Here is a 19,802-nt window from a genome sequence, read left to right as displayed (position 1 = left end):
CTGCAGTATCATTAGTTTTGTCTGCATTCTAAAGAAAAGCTACAATGGTCAATATGCAAATTCTTGATCTATTTTCACCTGATGAATAATCTGATCGTAGGTCACTGGAGCTATGTTTTGAGACCTTTGGTTCTGGCCTGGCATTTTCCCGTGAACTGCAATCCTCAAATCCACTTGAGCTGCCTTCAGATGAGCAAGTTCCACCCTTCTCATTGCTTCCATCGCTGTAGTGCACTGAATGAATACTGGGAGCATGAGAGCCCAATATACCTCGCTGTGGAAAGGCAAACACAAGGCTACAGAGAAATCATTTAATTAATGTCAACTTTAATTTCTGATCCTGTCTAGCCTCACACTTCTCTATGTTTGTAACATTCTCCTGCTTTACAATCATACATGATCTGTGCTGTATTAATACCAGTGTTTTTCATGTCTTTGACTGATAACTGTGTTGTTCATTTTTATCATTCTACTTTTGGCAGCCAGTTCTTCAGTCACCTAGGCCCCAAGCTCAGCATATCCATTCTAAACCTGGCCCAGATCTCCCTGATTTAGCTTTTGAGATGAGCTCAATGCCTTTTGTGCTCACTTCGATTGACAGAACATCAACCCCCACAGGCCTCAATGACCCTGTAATCTCATTTTCGGAAGCTGACATGAGAGCATCTTTCTGGAGGGTGAATCCATCGAAAGCATCTGGTACAGATGGTGTAACTGGTCAAGTACTGAGGACCTGTGCTAATGAACTGGTTGGAGTGTTTACATTCATCTTCAACCTCTCGCTCCAGCCGTATGAGATACCCACCAGCTGCAAGCAGGCTTTAATTAATGCCTAAGAAGAGCGTGGTAACCTGCCTCAGTGATCAGCATCCTGTAGCACTTAGATGCACTGTAACGAAGTGCATCGAAAGGATGGTCAATTCTTGTCTGAGGAGTGTCCTGAATCCACTCGAATTTGCCTACTGTTACAATAGGTCCACAGTAGGTGCCACCTCACTGAGCCTTCACTCAGCTCTGGAACACCTGGACAATGAAGATACAAACATCAAAATGCTCATCACTGACTACAACTCAGCATCAACACAGGTACACAACAGGGCAGTGTGCCTAGTGTGCTCATTTTATACCTATGATTGTGTGGCTAAGTACAGCTCCAATGTGGCTGGCTGAATCAAAGATGGTAACGAATATAGAAGGGAGATTGAAAATCTGGGGTTGAATGGTGCCACAACAGCCTCTCACACAATATCAGCAAAACCATAGAGCGTATTATCAACAATAAACAGGAGGAAGAAGCCATAGATCCATCATTCAATATTATTAAGGTGAAGATAGTCAGTACCACTAAAAACCCTTGGTTTTAACATATCAGAGGACCTGTCTTAAGGTCATCATGTAAGTGCAATCACAAAGAAGTGTCACCAAAAACTTTGACAAACTTCTATGGGGGCACAGTGGAGAGTATTCTAACTGGCCAGTTATAGAAACAGCAATGACCAGGAACAGAAAATACTACAGAAGCTGGTGGATACAACCAGTCAAAGTGCTCCTGACAATTGAGCACATTCACATGGGAGTGCTGCCACAAGAAAGCAGCATCCATCAACAAAGACCCCCAACATCCAGGCCTTGGTCTCCTCTCACTACTACAAGGGTGCAGGAAGTACGGAAGCCTCAGGGTCCCCTCCCACACCGCCAGGATCAGAAATAGTTATTACCCCACAACCATCAGGCTCCTGAACCAGCGGGGATAACTTCACTCACCACAACTCTTGAATTGGATCTACAACCTACAGACTCACTTTCAAGAACTTTTTAGTAACTCATGTTCTCAATATTATTTTTAATTTGCACAACTTGTCTTCTTTTGCACATTGTTTGTCAGTCTTTGTTTATGTATCGTTTTTTTGTAAATTCTATTGTATTTCTCTATTTTCCTGTAAATGCATGCAAGAACATAAATCTCAAGGTACTATACTGTAACATATACCTACTTTGATAATAAATTTTTACTTTGAAACTGGAGCTTTTACTTTGGTGGTGCTGGCAAAATTACCCTACATATGAGTCTAGTTGCTTCCTAGTGGTCATGCAGAGAGATGAAATTCTGATAACTCCACAGCAGATAGAGAATGTTCTAAAATACAAATCATGCAATCTGCAGTTGCTTAATTAATTTGCTCCTTAACTGATTGCAATTGTGTCTGTGTTTTAATTTTAAAATCAAAATAGAATTTTCCATTCTTGGATTAATTTTAATACTTATGTTTACCCTTTTCACTGTTTCTGAATACAAGGGCTAAACTGAAGTGTTTTTGATGCCTGGAGGCACTGCTCACACTCTCAGAATAAAGGATCGGCAAATCAGGCTGTGACGAGAAGTTTCTGCATCCAGTGGATGGAGAACCCTTTGAGTTCTCCAACCAAGGGATGTCGGGGCTCAGTTGCAGAGCATATTCCAGATGGAGCTTGATAGATCTTAGGATATTAAGCAATCCAGGGACTTAGTGATAGCTCAGGGAAATGGCACCAAAGTAAGATCAGTGGTGGCCATACAGAATGGCGGAGCAGATTCATGGGGCAAATAACCAACACTTGCTTCTACTTCTTATCTTATGTTTCTACGCAGTGTGCAGTGCATGGTACTGAGGACAAGTGAGTTCTCAAGGCAACCGTGAACACCGTGAGTGCGAGGGTTGTGGCCACAGGCAGATAGTTGTTGCTGGAAATGCCGGCCCAATTACTACCTCTATGGCTTGGTGATAAGATTTTGTTTGAAAATTTTTTTTAAGAATATACTTGAAATAGAGTCTTAGAGCACTACAACACATAAACAGGCCTTTCAGCCAATCTAGTCTGTGCCAAGCTGTTGCTCTACCTGCTCCCATTGACTGCAGCTGGACCATTGTTCTCCATACTCCTCCCATCCATGTACTTACCCAAATTTAAACGTTTCAATCAGACCTGGACCCACCACTTCCATTGCAGCTTGTTCCATACTCGCAACAGCCTCCGAGTGAAGAAGTCCCCCCTCAGGTTCTCGTAAATATTTCACCTTTCACCCTTAACCTAAGACCACTAGTTCTATTCTCACCCAACCTCAGCGAAAAATGCCTGCTAGCATTTACCTTATCTATGATTTTGTAAATATTGTACAACATTAAAATCACTTTGTAAATATAAGTTACTATTCTTTAATTATCTTGACAAGAACTGTCTGGACCCATCTGAAACTTAGTTCTTACCTCATACTTTTTTCTCCATGCCTCCTGGGCCCACTGCTGCAAGTTCTGCCAGGACAGGAAGGATTCAATTGTACTGTCTGAGAATAAGAGAGCATCTCAAATAGCTGAAGATGTATTTTGCAACAAAGATTATTTAAATAGCCAAAATGAGTTGTTTGTTGGTATAGTGTGAACTACTTTCTTTCTTGTGTTGCACATCATTCAATATCTAGAACACTTCTCACTCTTGGGACAATTAATTTCTTTGTTGATCATTTGAATATAATACTAATTTCTTGTTACCTTCAATAGAATATATATTGGATTCTCTTGTGGTCCTGTATTGCTCTACAGTAGAAGTTTCCTGCAGTAATTTGACCTAAATTAAAGAAACCATAACAAAAGGTGAATCACACATTTGTATTAAGTTTCTAAAAAGTTTCACCAGCACAATTTAATAACTAGTAGGAATAAAAATGCAAGTTAGTTCAATGTAGAGGTTCTGCAATTTTTAATGCTATTTTTAAAAGCCAACCCTGCCCATTGTTCCCAAATAAAATCCTTGATCATGATGTATTTTGTTGAAATGTGCCACTATTCATTGTGTAATTCACAGAAATCTTGTCACAAAAATCCTAAGTGATCAGCTGCACAAATCATTAAATACTGTTATCACAGTGGTAAATAAAATCCAGTCCCATGTTCTCAATTCTCAACTATTTTGACAGGTATGTATTGAGAATGATGAATAGTTTGAACACTTGCAGTTGCACACAGAAGTCAGGTGGCTCTCAAAGGAAACTGCCTGAGATGCTTTTATGTGCTTTTTGAAACTGTGATAAAATTCTCTGAAGACTCGAATACTTCATTCAGTAATCAACTCAAGAATATTAAGTATGATATTGCTTATTTGTCAGAATTATTCATAAAGTTTAATGAAATTAATCTTCAAATGCAAGGACATAACATGAATCTTATTAAAGTCAAATTAGTCATCACCACATTTTTGTTCAAATTAACCCTACTTAAGTGCACCATTAGCCGCTGCAACCTTTTCCAATTTCTGAGCCCCTCTCTGATCTGGAAGAGATCGAAAAAATACCATATGATGATCTTCAAGAATACTGTGCCTACTGAGTGAGCTGCACAAGGACATGGAAGAGAGATTTCCCTTGATCCAAATTCAAGATTGGGTAATAAACCCATTGCTGAACACTTGTAATGAGGAATTAACAGGAAGCATGGAGGGAGAACTGATCTCGCTACAAATTAACTTTGACCCGACGTCAAGGTTAAAAAAAATCATATCAAGACATTTGGTTGCAGAAAGAAATCTCTGAACACTATCTTGCGCTGCGGAAAAAGGTCAAGGTGTTCTTAATTTCATTTCCAACATCATATTTAGTGGATCGCAGTTTCAGTGCAGCCAGCCAACTTCTTTCAAAACAACAAAACAGACTGCAAATGACTGAAATTGGAGATCTAGGCTTCACTCTGAGTGGCATTCAGCCTGATGTTGAGCAATTGATATCACTGCACCAAGCCCATCCATCTGACTGAAAGGTGAACAAACAATAAAGTAGTGAATAGTTGGATTACTAATGTACTGTAAAAATTGCTCTGAAATTGCTGATGAAAATTGTTCTTACTATAATTAAATGTTAAAATAATTTTAGTTGTTGCTGTAAATAGATTTGAATAATTTTGTAATTATTTCGTACTGCTTTGAATCTGCAGTTCCTGTTTTCTTTCTCTGTGCATCATTAAGCAAAATTCTTTATAGTTTTAATGTAATGGCTGGAAAGACCGAAGGGGCACTGGGGATGTAGTCCAGGAGCCAAGGGGGCAAGAACCCAAAAAAGTTTGGGATCACGGATTTAAAATTAATATAATTAACTGAACAAAAATTGCTCAATTTGCCTTCCTTCCAAAAGGAAGGTGATATTTTTTCTGTCTGTTTTAATGGGACTGTTTCACGTACAGATTTCCCAGGCTGAGAAGGAGAAAGCCTGTGAACATTCACACGGCCTGGTTGGACTTGCTAAGGAGCCTACTAGTGCTGAGTAGGGGAACCGGTTGCACTGGTAACAGGGCAGGTGTTGGTTAGGACAACATCTGCACTGGGCATCAGGACTTCCAAATGAAGTGAGGGTACATCCTTCATTAGCACCAGTATAAATCAGAAGATTTGGCCCATCTATTAATACAGCAGATTACAAAAAAAACATTCTAAATCTTGCCCTTCATCTCATCACAAGGCAAATTTTAGAGATTCTACGAATATCTGGAATTGGATACAAATTGCAGTGCAATTTGCCTCTAAATCAAAATGGTGAAACCATTATTACACCCTTAATCAATGAAAAATACAGGTTTAGAACAATGCATAATCTCACCTTGCTAAATCTGAATAGCAACGATAGTAACAATACGACTGGCAGTACTACTACAGTGGTAATCAAGCCAGTAACTAAGGAGGCAGCTGAGACATCAATGAGACCCAATTCAGCAGTGTACTAGAAATAAAAAGAAATATTTAACAATACAAGAGTCATTCATGAGGCAATGACAGGATGGAGGACATAAGTAAACCTATTGTGGAGCCAAAGAGAAAAGGTCAGGTAACCTGACTGAACAGTTATGTTAGCTTAATAATTGTACTATTACTTCGCATTTGTTTACACAAAGGAAGAACAAGATGTGAAGATAAAATGGTTAAGTTATGGAGAAAGGACAAAGGTAAAACAACATAGACGTTGGTCATAATCATTCAGTCTTCCTTTATTCAGGTGCGGCACAAGACCAGAGGATAGTGTTGATGTTGTACTATCACTGTTCATTGGGGAACGTGGACCATGTGCAGCCAGATGGAATTGGCTTAGATTGGCTTCATGGTCGGTGCAGACATAGTGAATTAAAGGGTTTGTTCCCAATGGTACTGTTCTATGCTTTATACATCCCATGTCATTACAGGCTCTAACGGAATATAGCAGTACTCACTCATGGTGTAGGGAAAGGAAAAGAGAAACTAAAATCACAAAGTACATGCAAATAAATAGAAAAGACACAAAAATAGTATATCTTAAAGAATAACATAGAAAACGTTGAAATAAAAAATAAAGAAATAAAAACGCTTTCTGGAATTCAACATCAATCACCTCCATTAAACCTGCAATATAGTGGCAGCAGCAGTATTGCAGGATAAATGCAACTGACTTAGTTCACTTCCAAGATTCAGCTCCATTGATTTCAGTGGAATCAAGTTTCTGCTACATTTTAAATTCAGTATTAGGACACTGTACATTGTTCAGTACAGCATAGGAACAATCCCTTCAGCACCAGCAATGGCACCAAATTAAACTAATCTCATCTGCCTGCACATATCTGTATTCCTCTATTCCTTGTCTGTTCACGTGCCTGTCTAAATGCGTCTTGAACCTTGCTATCGTAACTGGTTCCACCACTTCCCGTCAGTGCATTCCATGCACTCTGGTGTAAAAATCCTACCTTATAACCTCTTTCAAAAATTTCCCTTCTCACTTTAAACTAATGCCCTCTAGTGTTTGACATTTCCACCCTAGGAAAAGATTCTGACTTTCTACCCCATTTATGCTTCTCTTAATTTTATATACTTCTATCAGTATCGCCTCTCAGATTGTCCAGACAAAACAATCTAAGATTGTCCCATCTCTCCATGTAACTAATACTCTCTAAACTATGCAACACCCTGCTTCTCTCCAAGCCTCTGCATCTTTCCTGTAATGGGACAATGAGAAATGCACAAAATATTCCAAGTTGGACTCATCAAACTTTTATACTTCACATGACATTTCAGTTTTTTTATTCAATACCCCAACCAATAACGGCACCAGAAGATGAACTTTCACTTTTAAGTGCTTACATTTTGATCAGACTATTCATCAGACTAGCTAAGGTCAGAATAGGATTCTGAAGACTTTGATCAACCCAAAGGTAGAGCCTCATCATCATTTTCAAAATGTAACTACACAACATGATCATAATTTTGAAAGCAAGATGAATATTGAAGTTTGGGAAGATATTTCACCTCCTCATTCTTGAGACTGGTCAGCACAGCATTGAGACACATATAACCCAACAGAAGGCAAAGGCAGATGGTGAGGCGTTGAGTATGTGTAAAAGAGCTATAGGGTGGGCGACTGTATACCGATCCCCACATGTGATAGTCTTCCAGGTACTCAGTTAGTCTACTATAGAGAAGCTGTAAAAAACAAGAATAGCTCATTAATTGAAACCATTAAATGTTTTAATAAAATCTGTTTCACGGAGAACATAAATCAGGTTTTGCAACAAGTGGCATTTTGCATTTGCAAAGTATACAATGTTTATGCTTGACCTTTTTTCTTTTAAATGTCTCAACATTTTAAAGCTATGACCTTTCATATTATAATTATCTCAAAAATTATTTGACTGTACAAAGTTTATGCAATACAAAATTAGTGCAGAGAACAAAAATGCATAATTTTAAACAGTTACAAAATATGAAAGTTGTCTTTAGATTGTCAATGATTTTGACATATAGAAGAGCAACTGTGGGTTGAATTAAAAAGTTGTTACAGCACAAAGGAACACACTTGGCCAAATACGTCCATGACAACTCCCATGAGAAGAATCTATTCAGTCCCATCCTCCTGCTGTTACCCACAGCCACAAAGTTAATTATTTCTCAAGTGCTTTTTCGAATCCCCTTTTAAAACTCTGAATGGCTCAATTTCCTTCAACCCATTAGCTCTAGATCATCATCACCCTTTATATTAAAAAGTTCTTTCCTCACATCTCCTCTGTACCTACTTGTCACTTTAAATCAGGGGTTGCCAACCTGGGGTCCACAGACCCTTTGCCTAATAAAATTGGTCCATGGCATAAAAAAGGGTTGGGAACCCCTGCTTTAAATTAATCTCCACTGGTCCTTGAACCATCAGCTGAAAGATGGTTTATAGCAAAGCTGTAACAGTTTCAGCTGTGTTTGAAATTTGTTGTCAGAACATTAAGCACATACTTTACTACATTATGATTAGTATCAGTCAGCATTCAAATTTCTGAGTTGCCACACCATCAGAAATGTCCCAATTTGTTAAAATCTAAAGGTTCCTATGTCTAAATTAAATTCACTCGTGTCACAAACCATGCATTAAGCCAAACATTACATTCTTAATTTGCAAGGTCAATACATGTTAATGATAATAGTTATCTTAGAAAAATAATACATTACTTTCTTAAAGCCAGGTGCATGGATGAGTGAGACCAGTTCTCGTTCTACCTTTCCATCTCCTTCATCGGCCGCAAGCCAGCATTCAGCAGGAAAGAACCAGCATGTGCCATTTAGCACGTCCTTAACAATCACAGAGGTAACATACCAGCTAGGAGAATGACCACCATTATTGTGCCAAAGATGAACCTTCCAAATTGGACCAAGGTTATCTGGAACACTAAGAAAAATTTTAAAATACTTTCATGGAATGTAAAACTCTAGTCAGGCACAATTTTCATTTAAACAAGGCTTAGAGAATGTAGAACAAAAGTTGGTTGCTATTTTAAAAAAATATCTTTCTTAAGTAAATGCAATAATTTTATCTTAATTTACACTTAACAGTTTAATCCCAAAACCCCTGGTAATTTGTGAAGCAAAGTGATTTACAGTAAGGAGCCAGGAAAAAAACAAAGCGAGGTTCACCCGATCTCTGTGTTGTCTCCAGAGGTGAAAGTGCAATCATAAACCACTTCCATCGTGCAGGAATTTATAAGGAAAGGAGTGTTAAAAATGTGGTGAAACAAAGCAAATTTTAAAGGGACATATTAGTTATAGCATAAATATTAACAATGCTGCATGGCAAAATCAGAAATGAATCATGAAATGCAATTATGCTTCTATTTTGGAGCAGGAACCACCAGGACACCAAATCATATCTATATGCCTAGTCTTCCACAGGTAGGCCACATAGCCTCAAGGAATGACTCAGGGAAAACACACTGTGAGAAATGAAGAACGCTGAATGGTATTGTTGATGCCGAGGACAATCTGCTCGATCGGTCCATGGCTTAAAATGGTTCAGAAACCCTGTGCTAGGAAGACCTCAATGAAAGATGCACGTTTCTGAGACACTCTGATGATACTGATGCTGAAAGGATGTTTCCAGTCATGGGGAGAAAACTCAGGGAAGGGAACAAAGTGTCAGAATAGGGTGTTGAAAATGTAAGACAGAAATGAGGTTATGAATCTTTAGATTATAGATTATGAATCTATAGGATTCTCTATCCATGTAGCTGTGGAGGGTAAATCATTGAATTTATTCAAGGCCGTGACAGACTATATGGAATACCATTTAATGAGTGTTAGGCAGAAAATGCCAAGTTCAGATTGGCAATGATCTGATCAATTCCATCTACTATTTCTTAGGCTATGATGACATCTGTCACACGATTGAGAGCGTGCAAGGGAGTCAGTCGAATTCGAACTTGAACCTCTCGCCCCGAAGTCCAGAGCTGATCCCACTACGCCAGTTTTACTTGATCCCAGTTTCCGATACATAATAACATACCTTATTGATCCCGAGGAGAAATTGGGTTTCGTTACAGCCGCACCAACCAAGAATAGTGAAGAAATATAGCAATATAAAACCATAAATAATTAAATAATAATAAGTTAATCATGCCAAGTAGAAATAAGTCCAGGACCAGCCTATTGGTTCAGGGTGTCTGACACTCCAAAGGAGGAGTTGTAAGGTTTGATGGCCACAGGTAAGAATGACTTCCTATGATGCTCAGTGTTACATCTCGGTGGAATAAGTCTCTAGCTGAATGTACTCCTGTGCCTAACCAGTACATTATGGAATGGATGGGAGTCATTGTCCAAGATGGCATGCAACTTGGATAGCATCCTCTTTTCAGACACCACCGTCAGAGAGTCCAGTTCCACCCCCACAACATCACTGGCCTTACGAATGAGTTTGTTGATTCTGTTGGTGTCTGCTACCCTCAGCCTGCTGCCCCAGCACACAACAGCAAACATGATAGCACTGGCCACCACAGACTCATAGAACATCATCAGCATCTTCCGGCAGATGTTAAAGGACCTCAGTCTCCTCAGGAAATAGAGACAGCTCTGACCCTTCTTGTAGACAGCCTCAGTGTTCTTTGACCAGTCCAGTTTATTGTCAATTCGTATCCCCAGTTATTTGTAATCCTCCACCATGTCCACACTGATTCCTTGGATGGAAACAGGGGTCACCGGTGCCTTAGCCCTCCTCAGGTCCACCACCAGCTCCTTAGTCTTTTTCACATTAAGCTGCAGATGATTCTGCTCACACCATATGACAAAGTTTCCTACCGTAGCCCTATACTCAGCCTCATCTCCCTTGCTGATGCATCCAACTATGGCTGAGTCATCAGAAAACTTCTGAAGATGGCAAGACTCTGTGCAGTAGTTGAAGTCCGAGGTGTAGATGGTGAAAAGAAAGGGAGACAGGACAGTCCCCTGTGGAGCCCCAGTGCAGTTGACCACTCTGTCTAATACATAATGTTGCAAGTGCACGTAGTCAAGGTGTTTCAACTGACTGTAGTAAAAATACACCTGTATCTGGAAGGTCCAACTGCTGGTGAGTCAGTATCCTGACAAAATCTACACTATGAAAATAAAAGAACGCTCCAAGCAACTCTGAGAAAAAGTTATTAAAAAGCACAAGTCAGGAGATGGATACAAGAAAATTTCCAAGTTACTGGATATCCCTTGGAGTACAGTTAAGTCAATCATCAAGAAATGGAAAGAATATGGCACTGCTGTAAATCTGCCTAGAGCAGGCTGTCCTCAAAAACTGAGTGACCGTGCAAGAAGGGGACTGGTGAGGGAGGCCATCAAGAGATCCATGACAACTCTAGAGGAGTTACAAGCCTCAGTGACTGAGATGGGAGAGACTGCATATACAGCAACTGTTGTCCGGGTGCTTCACCAGTTGCAGCTTTATGGGACAGTAGCAAAGAAAAAGTCATTGTTGAGAAAAAAACTCACATGAAATCTCAGCTAGAGTTGTCAGAAGGCATGTGGGAGATTCTGAAGTCAGCTGAAAGAAGGTTCTATGGTCTGATGAAACCTAAATTGAGCTTTTTGATCATCAGACTAAATACTATGATTGTCATAAGCCAAACACTGCACATCATCAAAAACACACCATCCCTACTGTGAAGCATGGTGTTGGCTGCATCATCCTGTGGGGATGCTTCACTGCAGCAGGTCCTAGAAGGCTTGTGAAGATAGAGGGTAAAATGAATGCAGCAAAATACAGGAAAATCCTGGATGCAGTCTGAAAGAGAACTGCGACTGGAGAGAAGATTTGTTTTCCAGCAAGACAATGAACCAAGCATAAAGCCAAAGACACACAGTAATGGCTTAAAAACAACAAAGCTAATGTCCTGGAGTGGTCAAGTCAGAGTCCAGACCTTAATTCAATTGAGAATTTGTGGCTGGACTTGAAAAGGGCTGTTCACTCATGCACCCCATGCAATCTGACACAGCTTGAGCAGTTTTGCAAAGAATGGGGAAAAATTGCCGTTTCAAGATGTGCAAAGCCGGTAGAGACCTATCCACACAGACACAAGGCTGTAATTGCAGCCAAAGGTGCATCTGCTAATTACTGACTTAAGGGGGAATGAATACTTATGCAATCAATTATTTCTTGTTTTATATTTGTCATTAATTTCGATCACTTCCTAGAGATCTGTTTTCACTTTGAAACAGAAGAGTCTTTCTGTTGATCAGTGTCAAAAAAGCCAAATTAAATTCATTGTGTTTCAATGATGTAAAACAATAAAACATGAAAACTTCTGGGGGTGTGGGGGTGAATACCTTTTATAGGCACTGTATGAGTTAAGCAGATAATCAGAAAATAGCTAAGGTAAATAATACCTTTCCAAGCTAACGTATGAAAAGAGAGAGGGGGGGGCATATAGAAGGCTATTTTGCAAAAACTAGAAGCTAAAAGAACTGTCAAGGCAATTTCCATTCAAATTTCCTGTGACATATAAACAAGGTTGTAAGATACTTGGATCTCAAAAACTGTGGCATTTCAATGTTAATTAATTATCTGGAAGTGATTGCCTTTATTGATTTATATCTTTTATATCACAAACAGTTCACAAGATGAGAGTTTAAAAGTATATCATGAAGGAAGTGAATAAATCTATAATCAAAGTAATTCAAAGAAAGTGTTGGCCATGAGGAGGATTAGTAACAGGGATGTAAGCAGGTCAAACAAGATTTATGGAGGGATAAGTAAATATTAGCAAATTTAAATCCATAGCATAGAATTCTTTCAGCTTCAGTAGAAAGGCTCATTTTTATCATGACCATTATGACATACAGTATTCCTTCAGCCAATTGAAAGCATCACGTCATCAAAAGAAATAGAATGTATTGATTTGGTCTGTTGTTATGCTCAAGTGATGCTTGGCTGCTCCTATTGGCCGGTAGATTGGGAAGGGTTGTGGATGTGCTGAAAACGCCTTATAAAAATGCAAGGCATCACTTAAGACACAGGCACCAAACAAGCAAAGGATTCAAACTCATCAAGGCATCTAATGAGCTGAATACAAAGAAGTATTTTGGTCCAGTTCACCTCTTACTAAATGTCGTACCTCAGTATAAATGTGTATCTCGAATTCCTCTCAAATAATTGCTTCTCAGAGTGGTATAACTCTCTAGTTTCAGAAACACCATCTTCTCCATAAAGTTTGATATATACCTAAAAATAGTTCAGATTTGTTATCAAACATGATTGATAAACAAACTGTTAGAATAACCATTCTGAAAAGCTAAAGTTAAAAAGTCAAAGTAATTTTATAACAAAAGTACATATATGTCACCATATACAACCGCGTGGTTTATTTTCTTGTGGGCATACTCAATAAATCTAATAACCATAATAGAATCAATAAAAGAGCCCATCTGTCAGGGTGGACAACCAATGTGCAAAAGACCACAAATTGCAAATACAAAAGAAGAAAAATATTAATAATAAACAAGTAAGCAATAAATATTGAAATTATGAGATGAAGAGTCCTTGAAAGTGAGTCCATAAGTTGTGGGAACAGTTCAGTGATGGGGCAAGTGAAGTTGAGTGAGTTTATTCCCTCTGGTTCAAGACCCTGATGTTGAAGGGTAATAACGGTTCCTGAACCTCATGGTATGGTTCCTGTATCAGCTTTTTGATGTCAGCAGTGAGAAGAGTGGTGGAAGTCCCTGATGATGGATGCCACTTTCCTGCGACAACTTTCCGTGTAGATGTGCTCAATGGTGGGGAGTGCTTTACTCGAGATGGACTGGGCTGTATCCACTACTTTCTGTAGGATTTTCCATACCAGGCTGTGATGTAACCGGTCAATATACTCTCCACCGCATATCTATAGGAGGTTGCTAAAGTTTGAGATGTCATGTCAAGCCTTCACAAACTTCTAAGGAGTAAAGGCTCTGCAGTGTTTTCTTCATAATTGCACCTACGGGCTAGGCCCAGGACAGCTCCTCTGAAATGAGGAATTTAAAGTTGCTGGCACTCTCCACCTCTGATCCCTCAATGAGGACCTCCGGTTTTCTCTTCCTGGTCAGTAATCAGCTCCTTGGTCTTGCTGACATTGAGTGAGAGGTTGTTGTTGTGGCACCACTCAGTCATATTTTCAATCTCCCTCCTATCTGTTGGCCACACAGTCATAAGTGCAAAATGAGTTGAGCAGGGGGCTAAACATATAACCTTGTGGTTCACCAATGCTGATGGAGGTTGTGGAGAAGACACTGCTGTCAACCTGAACTGGCTGTGGTCTGCAAGTGAGGAAATTGAGGATGTATGTCATGTGCATTGCTTTTATGTTAATAGGACACACACACTTGCACTCCACTCTTGTATTGAATTTTTGGTGTTAATTCTGCTGGATTCTGCTCACAAATGCTTCTAAATTCTGCATGATATGAGTGTTGTAGCATTAACCGGTTAAACCCCTGCTGCATTTGATGTTCCAAAAATAGACTGTAGTGTCTAACTCCAGGCGATTTACTGGATTATGTCTAGAGGGAGAAAGACACTGAACAAACACTTCACTTACTGTATATCATTACACTGTCCATCTACTTGTACAGATTTACCAGCAGTTTAGTTTAAGAATTACATAAGTTCAAAGGCATCACTGTGGTACAGCAGTCAGTACTGTTACCTCCAACCAGGTTTAACTCTGATCTCACTTGCTGTCTATGTAGAATTTGCACGTTCTGCCTGTAACTGTAAATTTCTGCTAGGTGCTCCAATTTCCTTGAAACTTACAAAGATCTGCAGGTAGGTTTTCTGTTACTGCAAGGTACTCCTCAGGGTATTTGTGACAAAAGAATCAGAGGGATATTGAAGGGCAAATAGGCTATAATGAGACAAGGAGATTCAAGATTGTTTAATGTAATTTCCTGTACACAAATATAAAGGAGAATTAAATTATTGTTCCTCTGGATCTGATGCAGTGCAGAAGAAAAACACAAAAGATAAAGAACACAACAATAATAAATTAACACAATAATTATAAATATGTAAGATAGCTGATATACATAGATTGATTGTATGTCCATAAAATGAAGCCAGGCTGTACAGAAGGTGACTTTGACAGGAAATAATTAAGTAATACTGGAGTTAGTGAGTGGAGGTGTTAACCAGTCTTACTGCTTGGGGAAAAACTGTTTTTGAGTCTGGTGGGGGTGGAGCGAATGTTGGGAGGATGTTGTAGGTGAGGAATGTTGGGACTTCTAAGAGCAAGTTTTGCTACAACGGGCCAAATGGCTTCCTTCTGCACTGCAGTATACGAAATAATACATGGGGACAACAACAGATTTGACATATGCCTAGTTGCTGTAGTCAGACAGCAATATGCATGTGCTTGCACAAGAATGGCTAAAAACAGAGCAACAAAATCTGATAATAAACACATATAAAAGGATCATAAGAGAGATATTGTTGAGCAGGGCCATTTGGTCTAATACATATGATATTCCTGTAAAATGGCACTTTATTCCTTTAAATACATTTGTGTTCTATTGTCCATCCAGAAGAACATGTGGAATTAATCATTTATTTTGTAGAACAATATTTTCTACTTTCTTATACCTCTTCAATAATTTGATACTGCCAATGTTAAATTAAAGAAAAACAACATGATTTTAAGAATGACATAAAATACCTTGGCAGTGGTTCCAGCCTTTGTTCTGAAGCCGGTCTCCACAATGACTGCATACAGGTACTGGTCAGCCGGAGCATTGTCTTGCAATACAATAACTTTAGGTTTTGTCTCAAGGATGAGATCTTTATGCTTACACAAGATAACCAGCAGAATGTAGAAGGTCAGTGCAAACAGAACAGTGATGCAAGTGACGTAGTTTTCAACAGCACTGGCAAAGCAATAAATAAATAATGAGAATCTCCAAAAACATAGATAATGATCAGAAATATGGACAATAGGGTTATTTTGCCATCTGGCCTGAATTAATAACATTTTTAATATTCATCAGCTGACTGGGTTCTATTAAAGTAATATTTATTCATTATGCAAGTATTGAGTATTGGAATATTTTAATAAAAACTAAAGTGGGATGCATGCTTATTTGTAATCTCAAATTTAGGATAATCAGTACCATATTCTAAAGCTCAGAAAAGTTGTCAAGTAAAAGTCAAGAGGTAAAAATAACTGAAAATAAATAAAAAGAGCACTTGCTTCCTAAATTTGGAAAAGATACAGCAGAGCAAAGGAGATAACTTGGATTTTGGATCGGGGGTATGGAGAGAAAGCAGGTACAGGGTTCTGAGTTGGATGATCAGCCATGATGATACTGAATGGCGGTGCAGGCTCGAAGAGCCGAATGGCCTACTCCTGCACCTATTTTCTATGTTTCTATGTTTAAAGTACAATCAGCAATCAGCATAGTGATTCAATACTCGGAGCCTCAAAGTGTATTCAGTTTATTTCGTCTTTGGAAATGTAGCCATGAGTGTAAGTTTATGTCATCTCAAGTGGACAGTCCAATGGTATGAAACCTCTGTATCAAATTGAAGACTTGATCTCCAATATGTCTATTATACCAACTTCAGAATATTTCTAATGTATCAATGAAAGGAATTTTTGTTTAATTTTGCCTTTCCTTACTGACACATTTGCTTGTAATAATCCAGTGCTGATACTACACAAATTCTATTCACTCTCTTTGTAAATAACTAATTATGCAACTAATCAGTTCCAGAGGGCATAAATATTAAGTCAGTATAACTATCCTTAATTGTTGCGATACCCACCTGATAAATATCAATATATCTGTGAATTTGACATCCTTCATCTTAACCGACTGATGTGCAACTGTAAATGTCGTCATGTGGTCGCAACTAATTAAAAATTAAAAAATTTACAATTATATATTTATCGAAAAGAAGACAGAAATAACTATTTGGAAAAGAGCAAAAGCATCAATCATGAACTTCAATTCATTTAATCTGACCGATATGGATTAATTATGCATTTTACAGTACAAACTGTGAGTAAAACAAAACAGTGAACGTTTTTGTGGAACTCATCGAAGTAAAGATGCATTTTGCTTTCCTCATTCTAATTGTTTGTTCCACTCAGAATGATAATTAATGAGCATTAATTAGCACAAATCACAAACAAAACTGTGAAGGTCTTTGGGTCAGAATCTGTTACCAATGGTGAGCCTGTCACCTTTCCTGCCTAATTTAGACAATTCCTGGGACATCTCCCTGAGAAAATCTGCCTCCATCCCTGGTGCCAAAGCTCAACGCAGAAGCAGTGACTTCCAATTTGTAAACTGCACTGTGGAACGAGGAGATAGAACAAACCTGACTCTCAAAACAACTGAAAACAGTTTCCTGTCAGTTTAATTGTTGACATATTCTTGACATAAACAACTATTAAGTTTGCCAAACCCTTCTTTCTATTTCAATCTTTTTATTGATTTAAAAAGAGCATATATTCAAGTCAAGTCAAGTCAAGTCAACTTTTATTGACATTTCGACAATAACTGCTGGTACAGTGCATAGTAAAAATGAGACAACGTGTTTCAGCACCATGGTTTACATGACACAGTACAAAAAGCTAGACTGAACTACCTAATTAAAAAAAACACACAGAGAAAGCTATACTAGACTACAGACCTACACTGGACTGCATAAAGTGCACAAGAACAGTGCAGGCATTACAATAAATAATAAACAGGACAGTAGGGCAAGGTGTCAGTCCAGGCTTCGGGTATTGAGGAGTCTGATAGCTTTGGGGAAGAAACTGTTACACAGTCTGGTCGTGAGAGCCCGAATGCTTCGGAGCCTTTTCCCAGACGGCAGGAGGGAGAAGAGATTGTATGAGGGGTGCGTGGGGTCCTTCATAATGCTGTTTCCTTTGCGGATGCAGTGTGTAGTATAAATGTCCGTGATGGCGGGAAGAGAGACCCTGATGATCTTCTCAGCTGACCTCACTATCCGCTGCAGGGTCTTGCGATCCGAGATGGTGCAATTTCCAAACCAGGCAGTGATGCAGTTGCTCAGGACGCTCTCAATACAATCCCTGTAGAATGTGATGAGGATGGGGGGTGGGAGATGGACTTTCCTCAGCCTTCGCAAAAAGTAGAGACGCTGCTGGGCTTTCTTTGCTATGGAGCTGGTGTTGAGGGACCAGGTGAGATTCTCCGTCAGGTGAACACCAAGAAATTTGGTGCTCTTTACGATCTCTACCGAGGAGCCGTCGATGTTCAGCGGGGAGTGGTCGCTCCGTGCCCTCCTGAAGTCAACAACCATCTCTTTTGTTTTGTTCACATTAAGAGACAGGTTGTTGGCTCTGCACCAGTCCGCTAGCCGCTGCACCTCCTCTCTGTAAGCTGACTCGTCGTTCTTGCTGATAAGACCCATTACGGTAGTGTCATCGGCGAACTTGATGATATGGTTCGAGCTGTGTGTTGCAGCACAGTCGTGGGTCAGCAGAGTGAACAGCAGTGGACTGAGCACGAAAGCAAGAGGAGAATTATCTCAAATATATATATCAATAACTAATTTGCAAGGGGGATGGGACCCGGAGTGACAGAGCAGTGAAAGAAGTGCATGGAGTAAAGCCAGATCTAACATATAGAGAGGCTTTGAGGAAAGAGAAGCAGAATAAAGGGTGTAAAGGTAGTAGTGTGTGTACTTCAATGCAAGAAGCATCAGGAACAAAGTTGATGAACTGAGAGATTGGATACATACATGGAATTATGATGTAGTGGCCATTACAGAGACTTGGCTGGCACCAGGGCAGGAATGGATTCTCAATATTCCTGGATTTCAGTGCTTTAAAAGGGATAGAGAGAGGGGAAAAGGGGAGGAGGGGTGGCATTACTGGTCAGGGATACTATTACAGCTACAGAAAGGGGGGGGGGGGGTAATGTAGCAGGATCCTCTTTTGAGTCAGTATGGGAGGAAGTCGGGAACAGGAAGGGAGCAGTTACTCTATTGGGGGTATTCTATAGGCCCCCTGGTAGTAGCAGAGATACTGAGGAACAGATTGGGAGGCAGATTTTGGAAAGGTGCAAAAATAACAGGGTTGTTATCTTTAACTTCCCTAATATTGATTGGCACCTGATTAGTTCCAAGGGTTTAGATGGGGCAGAGTTTGTTAAGTGTGTCCAGGATGGATTCCTGTCACAGTATGTTGACAGTCTGACTAGGCGGAATGCCATACTAGATCTAGTATTAGGTAACGAACCGGGTCAGGTCACAGATCTCTCAGTGGGTGAGAATCTGGGGGACAGTGCTCACCGCTCCCTGGCCTTTAGCGTTATCATGGAAAAGGATAGAATCAGAGAGGACAGCAAAATTTTTAATTGGGGAAGGGCAAATTATGAGGCTATAAGGCTAGAACTTGCAGGTGTGAATTGGGATGATGTTTTTGCAGGGAAATGTACTATGGACATGTAGTCGATGTTAAAGGATCTCTTGCAGGATGTTAGGGATAAATTTGTCCTGGTGAGGAAGATAAAGAATGGTAGGGTGAAGGAACCATGGGTGACAAGTGAAGTGGAAAATCTAGTCAGGTGGAAGAAGGCAGCATACATGAGGTTTAGGAAGCAAGGATCAGATGGGTCTATTGAGGAATATAGGGTAGCAAGAAAAGAGCTTAAGAAAGGGCTGAGAAGAGCAAGAAGAGAGCATGAGAAGGCCTTGGCGAGTAGGGTAACGGAAAACCCCAAGGCATTGTTCAATTATGTGAAGAACAAAAGGATGACAGGAATGAAGGTAGGACCGATTAGAGATAAAGGTGGGAAGATGTGCCTGGAGGCTGTGGAAGTGAGCGAGGTCCTCAATGAATACTTCTCTTCAGTATTCACCAATGAGAGGGAACTTGATGACAGTGAGGACAATATGAGTGAGGTTGATGTTCTGGAGCATGTTGATATTAAGGGAGAAGAGGTGTTGGAGTTGTTAAAATACATTAGGACGAATAAATCCCCGGGGCCTGATGGAATATTCCCCAGGCTGCTCCACGAGGCAA

The 19,802-nt window shown here is 39.6% G+C and overlaps 1 protein-coding gene across 1 annotated transcript in view; it reads right to left on the bottom strand.

Moving 5' to 3' along the window:
• LOC140732138 (polycystin-1-like protein 1) overlaps positions 1 to 19,802 on the bottom strand; it is a 181,529-nt gene that overhangs the window by 48,461 nt on the left and 113,266 nt on the right. Inside the window, exons 36-44 of the mRNA XM_073054354.1 lie at positions 16,568 to 16,654; positions 15,462 to 15,669; positions 12,891 to 12,997; positions 8,476 to 8,692; positions 7,291 to 7,464; positions 5,621 to 5,740; positions 3,528 to 3,603; positions 3,246 to 3,322; positions 79 to 274 (exon numbers count right to left, since the gene is read on the bottom strand). Coding sequence (XP_072910455.1) covers positions 79 to 274; positions 3,246 to 3,322; positions 3,528 to 3,603; positions 5,621 to 5,740; positions 7,291 to 7,464; positions 8,476 to 8,692; positions 12,891 to 12,997; positions 15,462 to 15,669; positions 16,568 to 16,654 — 1,262 coding nt within the window. The remainder of the gene's footprint in view (positions 1 to 78; positions 275 to 3,245; positions 3,323 to 3,527; positions 3,604 to 5,620; positions 5,741 to 7,290; positions 7,465 to 8,475; positions 8,693 to 12,890; positions 12,998 to 15,461; positions 15,670 to 16,567; positions 16,655 to 19,802) is intronic.

The sequence above is a fragment of the Hemitrygon akajei genome, chromosome 8, assembly GCF_048418815.1.
Source record: "Hemitrygon akajei chromosome 8, sHemAka1.3, whole genome shotgun sequence".
Classification (NCBI taxonomy): Eukaryota; Metazoa; Chordata; class Chondrichthyes; order Myliobatiformes; family Dasyatidae; genus Hemitrygon; species Hemitrygon akajei.
Note: the sequence above shows the minus strand (reverse complement) of the source record. Positions and strands in the feature narration are given on the sequence as shown.